The sequence below is a fragment of the Podarcis melisellensis genome, assembly GCF_964234715.1.
Source record: "Podarcis melisellensis genome assembly, chromosome: 4".
Classification (NCBI taxonomy): domain Eukaryota; kingdom Metazoa; phylum Chordata; class Lepidosauria; order Squamata; family Lacertidae; genus Podarcis; species Podarcis melisellensis.
This window is the reverse complement of record NC_138531.1, coordinates 39,617,067-39,631,137: the sequence shown is the minus strand read 5'-3', so window position 1 is coordinate 39,631,137 and position 14,071 is coordinate 39,617,067. Positions and strand designations below refer to the sequence as shown.

General features: G+C 40.4%; 1 protein-coding gene across 1 annotated transcript; it reads right to left on the bottom strand.

Moving 5' to 3' along the window:
• Positions 1–450: 450 nt before the first annotated feature.
• On the bottom strand, positions 451–14,069 carry ZRSR2 (zinc finger CCCH-type, RNA binding motif and serine/arginine rich 2). Its single transcript, XM_081907661.1, has 11 exons — positions 13,920–14,069; positions 12,023–12,102; positions 11,594–11,678; positions 10,671–10,779; positions 9,947–10,033; positions 6,593–6,631; positions 5,544–5,659; positions 4,202–4,415; positions 2,299–2,354; positions 1,998–2,107; positions 451–1,030 (listed from the first exon to the last, which is right to left on the bottom strand). The coding sequence occupies exons 1-11, from the start codon at positions 13,973–13,975 to the stop codon at positions 582–584; spliced, it is 1,401 nt and encodes a 466-aa protein (XP_081763787.1). The 5' UTR covers positions 13,976–14,069; the 3' UTR covers positions 451–581.
• Positions 14,070–14,071: the final 2 nt, after the last annotated feature.

The following is a 14,071-nucleotide window of genomic DNA, read 5'->3' as shown; positions in this document are numbered from 1 at the left end:
TCGTGTGCTCTGTTGCCTTCCACTTGTACTCGGACCAAACACATTACCCAAGTTGCTTGTTTTGAACTACTCCCTGAATTGGTATACCAAAACATTTCACATGCAAACAAAGGACGATAGCTGCAGAGTAAGAACCGTGCCTTGTTAGTTTTGTCCCCACTTTAGCCCTAACAGTTCTAAATAATTTTAAAAAGGGCTTTTTGTATCCTATCCACCAAAAAATTATTTTGGCATTTTAAGAAACAAAATCACGCTCTGAATTTATTTACAAATTTCTAAACAAAAAGGTAGAACCTTGGCACAATTGCTTAACTATGGTACAATGTTTACATTAGAATGAGTGGGAGATTTATAAAGAACACCAGACTTCCATGACAGAATAACAAATAATTGGGTAAACAAGTTTTGAAGATTGTGAGATGTATCCCCTTAAATAATCATTGCCAAAAATAAAGATAGCCCACATCAGCTTTATTTCTAGGGCACAGGCAAGTCTCTAGTATGCAACAGCTCTGGTAAGCACCAAATTTTTATATCCACAAGTAATATCTTATATCTTGAAAAGTAGTTCAGCAACAAATTCAACTATTTCTGCCTCTGCTGCTGGATCGTTTTCTACCTCGACTTCTCGACCGAGAGGAACTTCTGCTACGGCTACGGGTTGGGCTCCTATTGCGACTCCGGCCTCGCCTCTTCTTACTGCGTGACCGTCGCCTTCCACGACTTCGTGACCTCTCAGGAAATTGTCTTTTCTTACGTTTGTGATAACTCTTTTCCCTTTCAGAGTCTCCATTTCTTTTGCTGTAAGCGTGATCTGGACTTTGACTACTTCTTCTTCTTGACCTGCTATAATAGTTTTCATGGTATCCCGCTCTATTTCTCCTTTCTGAATATTTACTTGCCTCTTTGGTCCATTCCGAGGTATTGTAAATATCTCTGTTGGCCTCCCAGAACTCATTGTTTGGATTTCTGAACACATGAAGAAAGTTGCAATGCTTCCCTCTTGGACACTTTTGCCTTTCAAACAAACCTGAAAACCAATTTTGAAGCTGATTATCAAAGTCTGAAGACAACCATAATTATAACCTTTGAAAGCTAAACAGACTTAGTGGACACTTCTATATTTTTATCTGCACGATATTTCTTATCACAGATGTATAGGTGAAAGGGGTGGATCATGTCTCGTTTTAATAACGGTAGGAAATCAATGTTGCATTTGAAGACACAGTTGGATTCTGTCCCTGTTGCAGGTTTTAAGGTGGTGCAGGAGAGGAAGAGCAAATCCCGTTTGTGCAAGCAGAAGTCTGTTGTCTAAGCTGGAAGTCATAGCTAGATATTGCCCCTTATCTTGATACAACATGGACAAAAAGCAAGTGCTTTGGGTAAAGGCAACTTGCCCAACAGAAAGGCGAGTTTGAATCAGAGTCATATATAATCTTGTTCATTTTTAGGTGTATTCTAGCAACTGCAATATCTGTTTCTGTCTAATCACCTGGCAGTCAACTTGTATCAGACAGCTCAATGTGGTCCAGGCATCCCTACCAGAGGTATCACTGAACCATATTCAGGGCGTGGAAGCCAGCAGCTCTAGCAAATGCACTGACTCAGAAACAGCTGCTACTGCTGGGCCCTGGCATCATCTCTCATAGGTGCTATCCTGTGTCTTGTATTGTGTGTGTGTGTGTGTGTGTACAATCCCTGTTTCACAATTGTATTTTTGAATATAGGAAATGCTTGATCCTGTGATGCCAAGGTGTAGCATGATGGGTTCGAATACACACAATATCTCCTGATGTACTCAAAGGTGTGGAAACTTGTTTATTACTTAATGCAGAACAGGGTCTTTCAAATAAGATACTAGCCAATGTGTCGATAGGGCCAACACCCTATCAGTTGCATTCACTTTAAAATTATAATTTATGTATAATTCAATAATATGAAAGACATTTAGGCTGAAAGATACCAGCTGTTAGAGCTGGAGGTTTTCACTGACTTACCACAAATAGCTGTTTTCCACCTTGTCACTGGAGAAAATTCACATTGAAGCTGCCGACCTGCATACCATCGACCGTTGAATAAAGCAAAAGCCTGCTGACATTCTTGTTCTCTTAAAAAATAAAAAAGTATTATCAGAACCTCATAAAAAGCAATACAATTCAATCAAGTGAGATTGCATCAACATGGAGAATTAGCCATCTTTCCTGGGAAAGAGCTTTACCAATATGCCCACCCATACCACATAAACCTTCCTTGTGATTTCTCATCCAGTTTACCAACTACTAAATTTTAAATACTTACGTTTGGTACTGAACGTAAACATTTCCTCGAAGATGAGGTTCAAAGTTGCAGCTCACCTATATCAAAAGCAGGTTAAAACTTAAGGAAGTGCAGTTTCTTTGTATCCTTACACAGCTGCTTTAGTTGAGTGGTTTACAAGATACCTTATTTAATTATAGCACACAAAATGCACTTTCATGGTTTGGGGGCCTTTTTTCATGTATTAATAACAATCACAGGACAGACAGATTATCACCCATCCTATGACAGATATGGCTATCATAACATTGATATGTGAACATCAAATTGCATCATGGCAACAAGCTGATGATCTTTATCTCCACTGGAGTGGGTAAACAAAACGCCTAAACTCCTTCTCATTATTCCAAGTTGCACAACAAAACAAAACTGATAGGCATAATAATTCTTAACGGATTTGTAATCTAACTGGGAGAGCAGAGAATATGGCGTGTTTTGTTGTTGTTATGTCTTACTTGTTTTATTTTCATTTTAAAAACTGCACACAAGTGCAATCTCTATTATTGTACCCCAAGCTGAGCAAGCTGACTGGGTAACAAATGCATGGGGGGGGGGGCTATATTCAATTTGGAATGTAGGTAATATTTTCAAGTTCTAGGTATGTCAAATCCAAATGCTTCTCTTGTCACCATCAAGAACTATTACCTAGCCCTTCTGTCTAACCAACACACACTTCAGGATTCAGCTAGATTTTTGACAGAAATAACTGGCACACAGTGTGGCTAACCCATACTGCATTAGGCCCATCTTCCTGAAGAACAATGTGCTGTGTAAGTGAAATCCATGAACTACGATTGCTATAAATATTTAACATTGTCTGTGATTTGTCAACCGCACATTCCAAAACAGCTCTCACATAACACAAAGTAAGAAGTGTTACTGTTCGAGTCTTGAAAGTACGACTATTCCAAACTAGCACCCTACATGAGCATTCCTATAAAGCTTTGCTCTACCTTCACCATCCTTCCTATTACCGTATTTTTCGCTCTATAAGACACGCCAGACCACAAGACGCACCTAGTTTTTGGAGGAGGAAAACAAGAAAAAAAAAATATTCTGAATCTCAGAAGCCAGAACAGCAAGAGGGATCGCTGTGCAGTGAAAGCAGCAATCCCTCTTGCTGTTCTGGCTTCTGGGATAGCTGCGCAGCCTGCATTTGCTCCATAAGACGCACACACATTTCCCCTTACTTTTTAAGAGGGAAAAAGTGAGTCTTATAGAGCAAAAAATATGGTAAACTAACTCCCTCTGGATGACAACAGAGCTTTTTCCCTGATTTAACAGGTTTTACAGTCATGGGGAAAAGAAAAGTGCACCCTCTTTGAATTCTGTGGTTTTACATATGGGGATATAATAACAACCATCTGTTCCTTAGCAGGTCTTAAGATTTGGAAAATGCAACCTCAGATGAATAACAACACATGACATATTACACCATGTCACGATTTATTTAACAATGAAGCCAAAATGGAAAAGCCATGTGTGAAAAACTAAGGAATTAAGAGGGACTTGTTCTGACTCCACCCCCACTGAACACACAAAGAGTTTCATGGTAGAGATCCTGGTCTAACTGCTTCCTCCCCAATTTTTTACTCTCCACATCTGCATATGAAGGGAAATTAGGAATGCCTAGGATGATCTCCAAATGTGACAGCCCATTCACACTAGCATAACCCTTGTTCTGGAGTAGCACAAGAGTTACAGTGAGTGCCTTGTGCTTGCAAAAGCTGTGCAAAAGCACAACCACTATGATACTTGGTGATACCTCAAGCTTGCGGGCTACCACTTGCCCAACATCAGCTCTCAAATTTCTTGCACTAACATTACACTGGATCTCAGTCCACAATTACTTAAGGGAATAGCAAAACAGTATTCTGCGTTTTACCTTGAACTGAATAACCTTTCCCACATTCCTGAATTCAGGAAGTACATCTTCATAGAAATCTAGGAACTGTTGGTGCATTTCTTCCTCACTGTACTCCAGGCTTGCATCTGTGTCATAGTCATCTCTTTTACACTGCTCCATCCCAAAAGTGAAAAACATACCCCTAATAAGGAGTGTCTGACTAGAGGTTGGATGGTTATGTCTCCGTGAACATCTTAAATGAAAGAAAGAAAGAAAGAAAGAAAGAAAGAAAGAAAGAAAGAAAGAAAGAAAGAAAGAAAGCACTTATTCCAGCTGCTGAAGCTGCAACCACATATTATGCACTTTAGCATAAATACTTAGTCCCTCATATGCATAGTCAATCCGATAAAAAGTTCTCAAGGCACCTTATAAGGTTTGAATTCAAAAACTTAGGTTAGTATAGATTGAGCATGGGGAGCATTCAGCCCATGGCCGAATTACGATCCGTTATGTACCATACAAACAGTTCTATAAAAGAAGTGCATAAAAATTGAAATAATGCATTGTATTCTTGCCCAATTCTATTTCATAACGTGCAACTTGTAGACTCTTGACCCAAGCAATCTGTCTGAAAGTTGGGGAAGCAAAGAATTCGGTACAAAGCTGGATGCGTTGTAGACAAATTCACCGAAACTAGCTTGCAGTTTTGTTTGATGTCTCAGTTGTGACTTGTGAAAGTAACATTCCCCCCAGGTCTAGTTAGCTAGCAGGGGGACAAGCATTTGGGCTTTCTGGAGTCACCATTTCTGTCGGAGGCGTAACTTTGGTATGAATTACCTAGGTGGATAGATCTCCCCTTTGCCAAAAACACTATTAATCTGACCCTGAATGCAGTTTCTCAATTTCAGAATCTAGGTTGCATTTGCAGTGAAGCTAAAAACACAAGCACCAACATAGATTTTAGTTCTCCAACAGCTATAATTAACTTCAGACTTTGAAGAGGTTCAATTCTGTCCCATCCATCATTTATTCCTTTAGCTATGCCGGTCCTTCTTTCCTAATTTTTATGGGCTTAATATGAAGTGGGGGGAAATTAAAAAGTAGAACTTTAATACAAGCAGCAGTAGCAGTTATTTAGATCTTCCATTTAAAACAGTTCAAGAAACAGTGACTTAGATCCTATATTTTCCCCTCCATGAATGGAAGGTGTTTCCATTCACAGGCTTTTGAACATGAAAAAGCAGAAATCTCTTTCCTATCACAGTGTGAAAATGAGAGCTAAATTGAAGTACTGAAACAGTAATGCACCTGTAGATTCCCTGCCACCAGCAAAATAAAATGCAAGCAATATTTTTAAAAGGTTCACATAGAATTGAATTACCTGTCTCCAAATTTGCAAGCTCCAGTTTTAATATAGAATGGGCAATTGGCACAATCTTTCTCACGTCCCATATTCTCTGGGGGCTCTGGATTATGCCAGGTGGTTCCATTTTCTACCTGGATTTTTTTAATAGAAAACAAGAACATTCTATATGTTAACAAACTGAATACTGGTCATGAATAAATTCAATTTATCTATGAAAATAGGAGTGATTATGATTGCAAGATGGTGGGGAGAAACAATTTTAGCACTGAAATGGAACGTCACCAAACAGTTTAGGGAAATACTAAAGTCTGCTATAAATACTGAAATCTTGACCAAAGAAAAGACTGGAGGTTTAACCCTAAAAACATACACTTTGACTTACAAGTGTGGAACTTTGCATACTTGTACACTGAATATACTGAACAATTTTTGTTAGGCATCCCAGTAAGCTTCAGCAGGCCTTGTACATCCCACTAAATTCAACAGGACTTGCTCCCAGGAAAGCGAGCATAGAATTGTAGCCCAACTGCAAGTGCTGTTGAGTGTATGCAGAGTGCTAAAATACTTCTGGGCACTGCACTTGCGCACTGCAGAAGGCAACTCTCTTTCCAAAGAGAATAACACCTTTTCTCTACCATTAGAACCGGTACAATCCCTCTCCTCTGACCTTCAGAGAGACTTTAAAGCACAGGAATCTAATTCAGTCACACCAGCAAATTTATGAGCATCTTCATGGTCCATCAGCTCTTTAAAATTATATATCAGGAGCGCATTAAATCTCTGAATGACTGATACCGAACAGCTCCATGTTGATTTTGAGCACATATTCTTAAGAAAATAGAAAGCATCTTTTTGGACCAGGATGAGGACCACACAGGCTAGTTCTTGGCAAAATTCATAGCAAGCTGCAGGGCAAGCCTGTGTCAGGAATGGTATAATTTGTTAAAGAGAGATGCATGGCGCGATCCAAGCTAATTACATAACCCATACGAAAGAACAAGCTGCCATTGTTCTCCAGAAAGAAGAGCAGCTCAGTGATTCATTTTCAAAAGCTCTAAACATACCTGACTTTCAGCCTGGTCCAACATCTTCTGCACAGCTTCCTATAAATGGTGCAAACATAGGACTAGTGAAAACCCTGAATGGAGACATCATCTGGTTTCTTCAGTCAAGACCATAATATTCAGGTTTTATATTATGTTCTGTTAGTTTTGTCAAATAAAACTGAAAAAAGCTTCCATGTTACTAAGAATGCCAAAAGAAAAATGTAGAAAACATTCTAGCTACATTTAAATAATTCCCCCCATTATTTGACACAATTCCAAAATTTTGACACAAAGAGCTTAAAGAACAAACAGAACTGAAGGTTAAATGTATTACCATATTGTTACAATTTTCAAGTATCTGCAAGTCAAATAAAGACAGCAGCCCAGTCCTGCAAGTGATTTAGCATAGGCATACACCTTTTGAAGAACTTTCTCAACATCTGTTTGAGTTGAGTGGCCCAGATTCACCATCCAGTTTCTTATCACATGGAATTTTCTCCTGAAGGATTTGATGCCAAAGACTCTGCTGTGAAGATTGTGCCTAGAACCTGGTTTTGAAACAGTTTACTCATTGATGTCCAGAAGCTCAAACATACCCAGGTCCACCTGCTGCCACCAATGCAGTGGTGTCTTTGAGAGGGACAGAGTCCCTATCATATCTGTGTAACCAGAGTTCAGTGCCCCAGTATGTATTCAAGCTGAGTACCAGCGTACTGAAAGTTCAGTCTGCAAAAAGGAAGCTTTCAATAGAGTAAGGAGAATTATTAAACAGCTTTGGGTTTTCTATTGGACTATCAGAAAGGAGTGCCTTAGGAACCCAGTGACCCAAGTTTAGCAATAATATCTTTCCCCTGACATACACACACTTGTTTTGGCTTAATTGTCAGCTTGCACTGATTTCCAGTGTACATCTTCCCCCTTGGTTTCTCAATGTCTAGATCAGTGTTTCCCAACCTTGTGCCTCCAGCTGTTTTTGAACTACAATTCCCATCATCCCTGACCACTGGTCTTGCTAGCTAGGGATGATGGGAGTTGTAGGCCAAAAACATCTGGAGGCACAAGGTTGGGAAACACTGGTCTAGATGCTAGATAAGGGCCAATGAACTGAAGCTGAATTATGAGCACTGGTTTCTGAGCACTGGCGGAGGAAGAGGAGTGCGGGGGGAGTGCACTGCCCCCGGCAGCACAATCTTGGCAGGGTGCCATCACGGTTGCCCCCCCCAACATGCCCGGCCCACCAGGACACACGCCTGCCCCACCCCCACCTGCTCTCTGCCCCCCGGTGCTGGAGCATCAAGCTCCGCCACTGTTTCTGAGTTCACAGATTTGGTAGATGGCCTGTTCTGGATGGAGTTGCATTCCCTCTGAAAGATCAGGATCACTGACAGGGTGTACTCCTGGATTCTACCTTGTCTGGAAGCGAAGGTGGTTTCAGTGGTACAGAATGCCTATATTCCTCAACAGGGGTAGTCTTGTGGCTGTGATTCAAACTGCAGTGGCCTCCCATTTAAACTACTGAAACACATTCAACTTGGTGCAGCCTTGAAAGGTGATTCAGAAGATATAGATAGTGCAAAATGCAGCCACCAGAGACTTGTTGGGTAGGCTGCCTAGGAACCATATAATATCAATTGAAGATCTGCATTGCCTGCCAATTAACTGCCAAACCCAATTCATGGCTCCAGTCTTGCTGCAGAAAGCCCTAAACTGCTTGGGACCCAGTTATCTAAGGCAGCACGTTTCCCCATATCAAAGAAAGTTTGGGTGCTGATGAATCAGTAAATGAGCATCTTTAGAAATAGCACCCCATGCTCCACCTAGAAATCTGGTTGGTGGCAACATTGTTTAGCTACAGGCACCAGCTGAAGACATGTGCTTTTTGTCAGGTTTTTCAATGTAGAGGAACACCTAGATTTTAAAGGAACTGATGGATGGTTTCTAGTTCATGGTAAATTTGTCATTTATGTAGTGACATAAAATGACAGGGGTCTTAGGATGAAGAGTGGGATACATAAGTTTTGAAAATCAAATAAAATTATTACTTCCATCAAAGCTAAAAGTGGCAATTTCCCTCAACATCATACTTTTGCTGAAGTAGTAGGGAATGGACCATTTCCCACAATTTCATCTATTTTCAAGAGATACTAGGAGGAGTATTCAGTCAAGGTTGCTATCTATACATTACACAAACTGCTGGTCAACTAAAACAGTTTCACAATCTCATTTTATATTGTTCTGGACCAGTAAAATCCCAACATACTAAGAGGCAAATCATGGGCCTTGATAGCTCCGTTGGTTAGGGCAAGGTGCTGATAATGCCAAGGTTGCAGGTTTGATCCCTATGTGGGGCAGCTGTATATTCTTGCATTGCAACTAGATGATCTTCAGGGTGCCTTCAAACTCTACAATTCCATGATTAAGATCACCATTTACTCTCTATATGCTGAGCAAGGCATTCAACAAATTAACCTACAAGAAGCCGAACGCATTATATTATGTTCCTTCCCACACCCAGCAAGCTATAGAAAAAGATACATCTTGATGAATGAGTCAGGTAAAGATGAGCTGTAACATCTTTGAGTGGAAAAAATGGTTAAGGAATCGCAGCAGTAAAATTACTTGTGAAGTTAAGTTCAAAAAAAAAGTTATTATACGTATACTTGCTACAGTTTAGAGAGATTACACTACAGTTAAACATAAGAATTCATAGCTTGTGCCCAGAACCTCCCAACAATAATTCTGTGTGAGGACTGGCCCAAGAGTCACAAGAAACCCTTCCCTCTGCCAGTCACAAGAAACCCTTCCCTCTGCCTGGCAGCAGCTACCAACAAATGTATGAATAGCTGCTGAGAGTTTGTGTCCCTTCTCCCTCATGAAGTGTAATCACAATTGCCAGCTGCAGTGAAGCAGGCTGCCAAAGGGCACAAAATATTTGGGAGCATTCATGGAACATTTCAGGGGAGATTCTATTTTGTCATCCTCTTTCCTGTGCCTTTTAAAAACAATGAAAAATAACAAGCATTTCCCCGGAGCCTTAGGAATAAGTCAAGATACTGCAGCAATAATATTAGCAACTTATATACTGCCCTGAATAATGAAAGGTGCATCTACATTTACAGTGCTTTCTTATACATGTCTACTCGGAAGTAAATCCTTTTGAATTCAATGGGGTTTACTCCCAGTAAGCAGGTATAGCATTGCAGCCTCACTTATTCATAGCATGTTCCATTTACAACGTTATGCAGAAGCACAGAAAGAAAAACTTTTCAACCCTCGTGTCCCAACACTATGTCATTTTGCACTTTTTTTTTAGTTCTATTATTACTGTAAGAGGATATGCACTGTGTTTTATCCTCCTAGAGCAGGAATCACCTCTCTCTCTCTCTTCACTTGTTTTTTCCGGTCCTCCTCCTCTTGTTCTTTCCTTTGCTGTTCCTCCCATTCTTCTTTTATTCTTTGCTTTAAAAAACAAACAGAGATTGGCATTATGCTAAACATCTCCATGAAGGCTGAACAAATAAAATAATTTTAGTTGCTATTTGCTTCAACCAATAAGTGAGAAATGTAAACTAATTTGCCACTTACTTTTTTTGAGATACTGAAGAAAGCAACATAGGTCATTAGGTGTGTGTAAACTTCCTCCCCCACCCAGTGCAGATTACAGTTAACACAGAACTGAATTAGCCTTAAAAGTCCAACTTTGCCCTCATGATTTAAAATCAGCCTCCCAACAATCGATGAAAACTTTCCCAGAAATAAGCCAGCCTTAAGCACTATACTTTAGTGCTGTGTTTTCCAAAATTAGTCAAAGGTAAAATGAAGGTGTGAAATCTAACACTGTCCATCTACCAGTGGAAAAGTCACCTCTGACAGAATTGGTTCTCATTTCCCCCCTGCAGTTCCTCCAGCAACCCTGCTCCAGCAGGTTGCAGGGTTTTCCAACAGAGACAGATGGAGGTGATGGGTGGCTGGAGAGAGAAGTCCTTTCACACAACCATTGCTTTTTGGTGTTGTTTTCTTTTTAATAAAGACCTCAGTAATTATTTTTATGTTTAGAATGTCTGCTCCAAAAAGGTAGTCAAAGCATATACTGCACCTCTTCCTCCTCTTGACGTTTTCTTGCTGCCTCTTCTTTTGCTTTCCTTATCTTAAAAGCTTCTTGTGCCCTTTCTTCTCGCAGCAACCACTCCTCATGAAGCCTCTGCCTGCAAATAGAATCCGATGAATGCTGGGTTATCACTGAATATCATCAAACTTACTATGTTTTTATTTCTTTTAAAAAAATAATTCTGCCTTTCTATTTAAAATAGTAATATTCAAATTAAGTACTGTTAAAATAGCAAAAGCACAGCAGTAAAGTATCAGCAGTATGGCTAAACCATATAAGCTAATTACTATTAAGAGTGTGGGCACCCAGGGGGAAACATGGCCTGGTGTCTAAAAGGTAATAATGATGGTGTCAGACTAAGCAACCTGGGGATAGAATTACAGGGATCTCTCTTGTGTAGTTGATCACCTAATCTTCAAAGGCGGACGTCTAAAGAAAGACCTCAGAAGAGCTAGGGGGCACAGGCTCCAATTCATACAGTGCTAACTTATACATGTTTACTTGGCATTTAAAGCACTATGTTCAATGGAGATTACCCCTAGATAGCTATGAATAAGGTTGCAGCCTCAAGACTATTTAGCAGAGTAATTCCTCAGAGTTTTGGACTATGGCCTAAAACAGGCAATTAAACACTGCAACTTTACACTTCACTTGGACAACAGCAGTGGGCTGGAAGGGGAGGACGGAACTAGCAAAAGTCACCCCACCTCTGCCAACAAGAAGGTGGAAGTAAAGTCTGGATCCAACCCAGCACCTTTGCATTTGGTCTGTTGAGCTAGCTAAGCAATGTTAATATATCATAGGGGCATCCTCTTGTTCCATCACATTTCATTGAATATCAGCCACTGGAACTTTATTCAAAGTAAATATGCATAGAGTAGAGCTGCCAATTATATATAATTTTAATTTACCTTTCCTCTTCGAGTTGTTTTTCTTCATCATCTAGGTCGTCATCTTCTAGCTTTTCAGAAACCTGTTCATCTTTCTCTCCTTTTTCTGAAGAGAAAAAAGTGTACCTCTTTTTAAATATATAATATAGATAGCTTACCCTTGCCATGAGGCAAACCACTGCATTCTACACAATCTAAGGTCCAAGACAGTCATCAGTGCATGCATAGAGCCTATGTTCTCAAGATTGCCACAGTCATGAATTCACTTCCCAACCTATGATCAGATGAAGAGGCTGCAGCCTTGTTGACAATGAAATACAATTACCTATTATTTTCAATCTAAAACAACATTTTTAAACACTTCTGAATACCAATGACAACCATCTTCTGAGAGCTGAAATTTAGCTCATATTTCACAAGTAATCTGCGGTTCATCAACTTAGCTTTTACCTGAATCTCTCAGTCTTGCTAGTGCTTGTCTCTTTTTCTTCCGTTTCTCTTTCTTCAAAAGGGCTCTGTACTTTTTGTGGCTGAAAATGGAAAAAAGATTCTTCTTTGTTTTTGTAGTAATTGGCCAGCTAACAGTCAACTAGGATTTCTCAAGTGTTGAGCATACAAACATTTATAACAATGTTTTCTTATTGGATTAAAACAACAAACAAATGTTATTTTTTCAGATAGTATTGCCATGGAATTCTACTCAATATGATCCAGAGCAGAACTCGGATGTATAGTTAGCCAAGTAAAAACTTAAAACACGTTGCAGGATTCCCCAAAAATAGACCAGAGACAATTATTTTATCTAGCAAAGTTTTACTGCTACTGAAGGCAAATGAGCATAATGGTCACAAATCCAATACATTCAGGATTGAACGTAGTCCAAAAGAAATCCAGTTGCAGCAGACTTAACTTAAACTTAGAATAACTTATAAGTCTAAACCTTAACACCAAGCATACTATGTACAGAACACCACACCAGAAGGAAAAGAGATAGAGAAAGTGAAACCCAGGCTCCTTCCGGCCTATTTTTGTAGTCATCATAATCTTGACAGAAGAGATAAGAATTTAAGCCAGCTGTACTCAGCTTTTCTGAAGGAATAACCTAAACATCACAAACCACCTGCTTTTTTCTTTCACACAGAGAAGCCCCCAGAACCCTCTTTAATTAATTAGAATAGGAAAGATCTCTACACATCAGATCAATACTTTCTGCACTAAGAAATGCAAACTGAAAAGTATATCACAACAAACCCAGTGGGACTTTGGTGAAGACATGTGTAAGATTGCCCTGTAAACTGGTTCTTTTATGGCAAAATCCTACGCATATTTATTCAAAGTTCAAAGGCTGCTGGGATTGCAGCCATTAATGTTAAAGTTGAATTGTAAACACTTAAATTTACTTGTTTTAATATTTTGCTACAAAACATTTTTTGGAAAAAAGAAAGAAAGAATGCAAGCTTATTATTCCAACCAAGAAATAGAGGAAAATACAAAACAAATAATAAGCAAAAGATAGAAAAACTGGGCACAGATTGTCAGTTCTATACAATTTCTAGTTCAAAATGTATACAAATTATCCAGTCTAAGAAATGTTTCAACAGCAGTTCCCCAACCAACTATAGAAGTACAATGTCTTTGTTTTAAAATGTACCAAACTTCCCAGTGCCAATCCTTAAGAAAACATTACTGTACTGTACTCCTTTAACACTTCTTTACTGTTGAGTTTGCAACAGTTGGCATAGCCTCAGGTGTCTTTTTAACTGCATACAAAAGGCCTAAAGCCATCCACATAAAAGGGGCAATTATTTTTCTCACTTTCTTGTATCGGATCGGTGACCCTTTCTCTATAAAAGCATAACGATTTTGCAATTTCACTAAGCATTAAGGGTTTTGCGTTCGCTTCAAGCCCCAGCGATGCTTCAAAGCTCACCACTTACCTATACGTTCCCCGCGGCGCGCCCCCCCTTCCTTCGCATCACAACAAATGACATCTGCCTGCCTCATGGCTTTCCCCCAGGTACACTTTAATCCCACCCATTCGCAGCTAAGTAGCACCCGAGGCACGCAAAGCCTGTCAGGCTTCCCAGCGGCCCCTGGAGAAACCTTCCCGCCCTTATGAAGCCCAGCTCAACCTTCCACTACCAGAGGCAGGAGCAGCCCAGCTTACGCTTGGGTCGGGGGGCGGGGAGGGTTGGTGGCGCGCTGCCTCATCACCGAAAGCGCCACGTGTGGGAACCGGGAGCTAAGGCGAGCGGATGAGCGAGCGAGCGAGCGCCACCTCCGGTTCCCCTCCGTGCGGGAAGCTCCCCATAAGGGGGAGCAGACACTTCCGCAGAGCCCTCCTTACCTCACTTTCGCCGGCCCTTCTTCCGCCACCAACGGCGGAGACACGGGCGCCGCCATGTTCCACAGTTTCTAAGGCAGTCACGTGACGGGGAACCGCCGGACGTGACGTCCGCTCACTTCCGGGTTTACTGCGGGGAGGTGAATGGTCTGAAG

Excerpts from the sequence above, each read along its gene's own strand:
- ZRSR2 (XM_081907661.1), bottom strand. The coding sequence starts at position 13,975 with ATGGCGGCGCCCGTGTCTCCGCCGTTGGTGGCGGAAGAAGGGCCGGCG. Across the intron at positions 10,780-11,593 it reads AAACAACTCGAAGAGGAAAG|GCAGAGGCTTCATGAGGAGT; the intron begins GTAAATTAAAAT and ends TTCTATTTGCAG. Across the intron at positions 6,632-9,946 it reads AAGTGAAGAGAGAGAGAGAG|GAAGCTGTGCAGAAGATGTT; the intron begins GTGATTCCTGCT and ends CACCATTTATAG.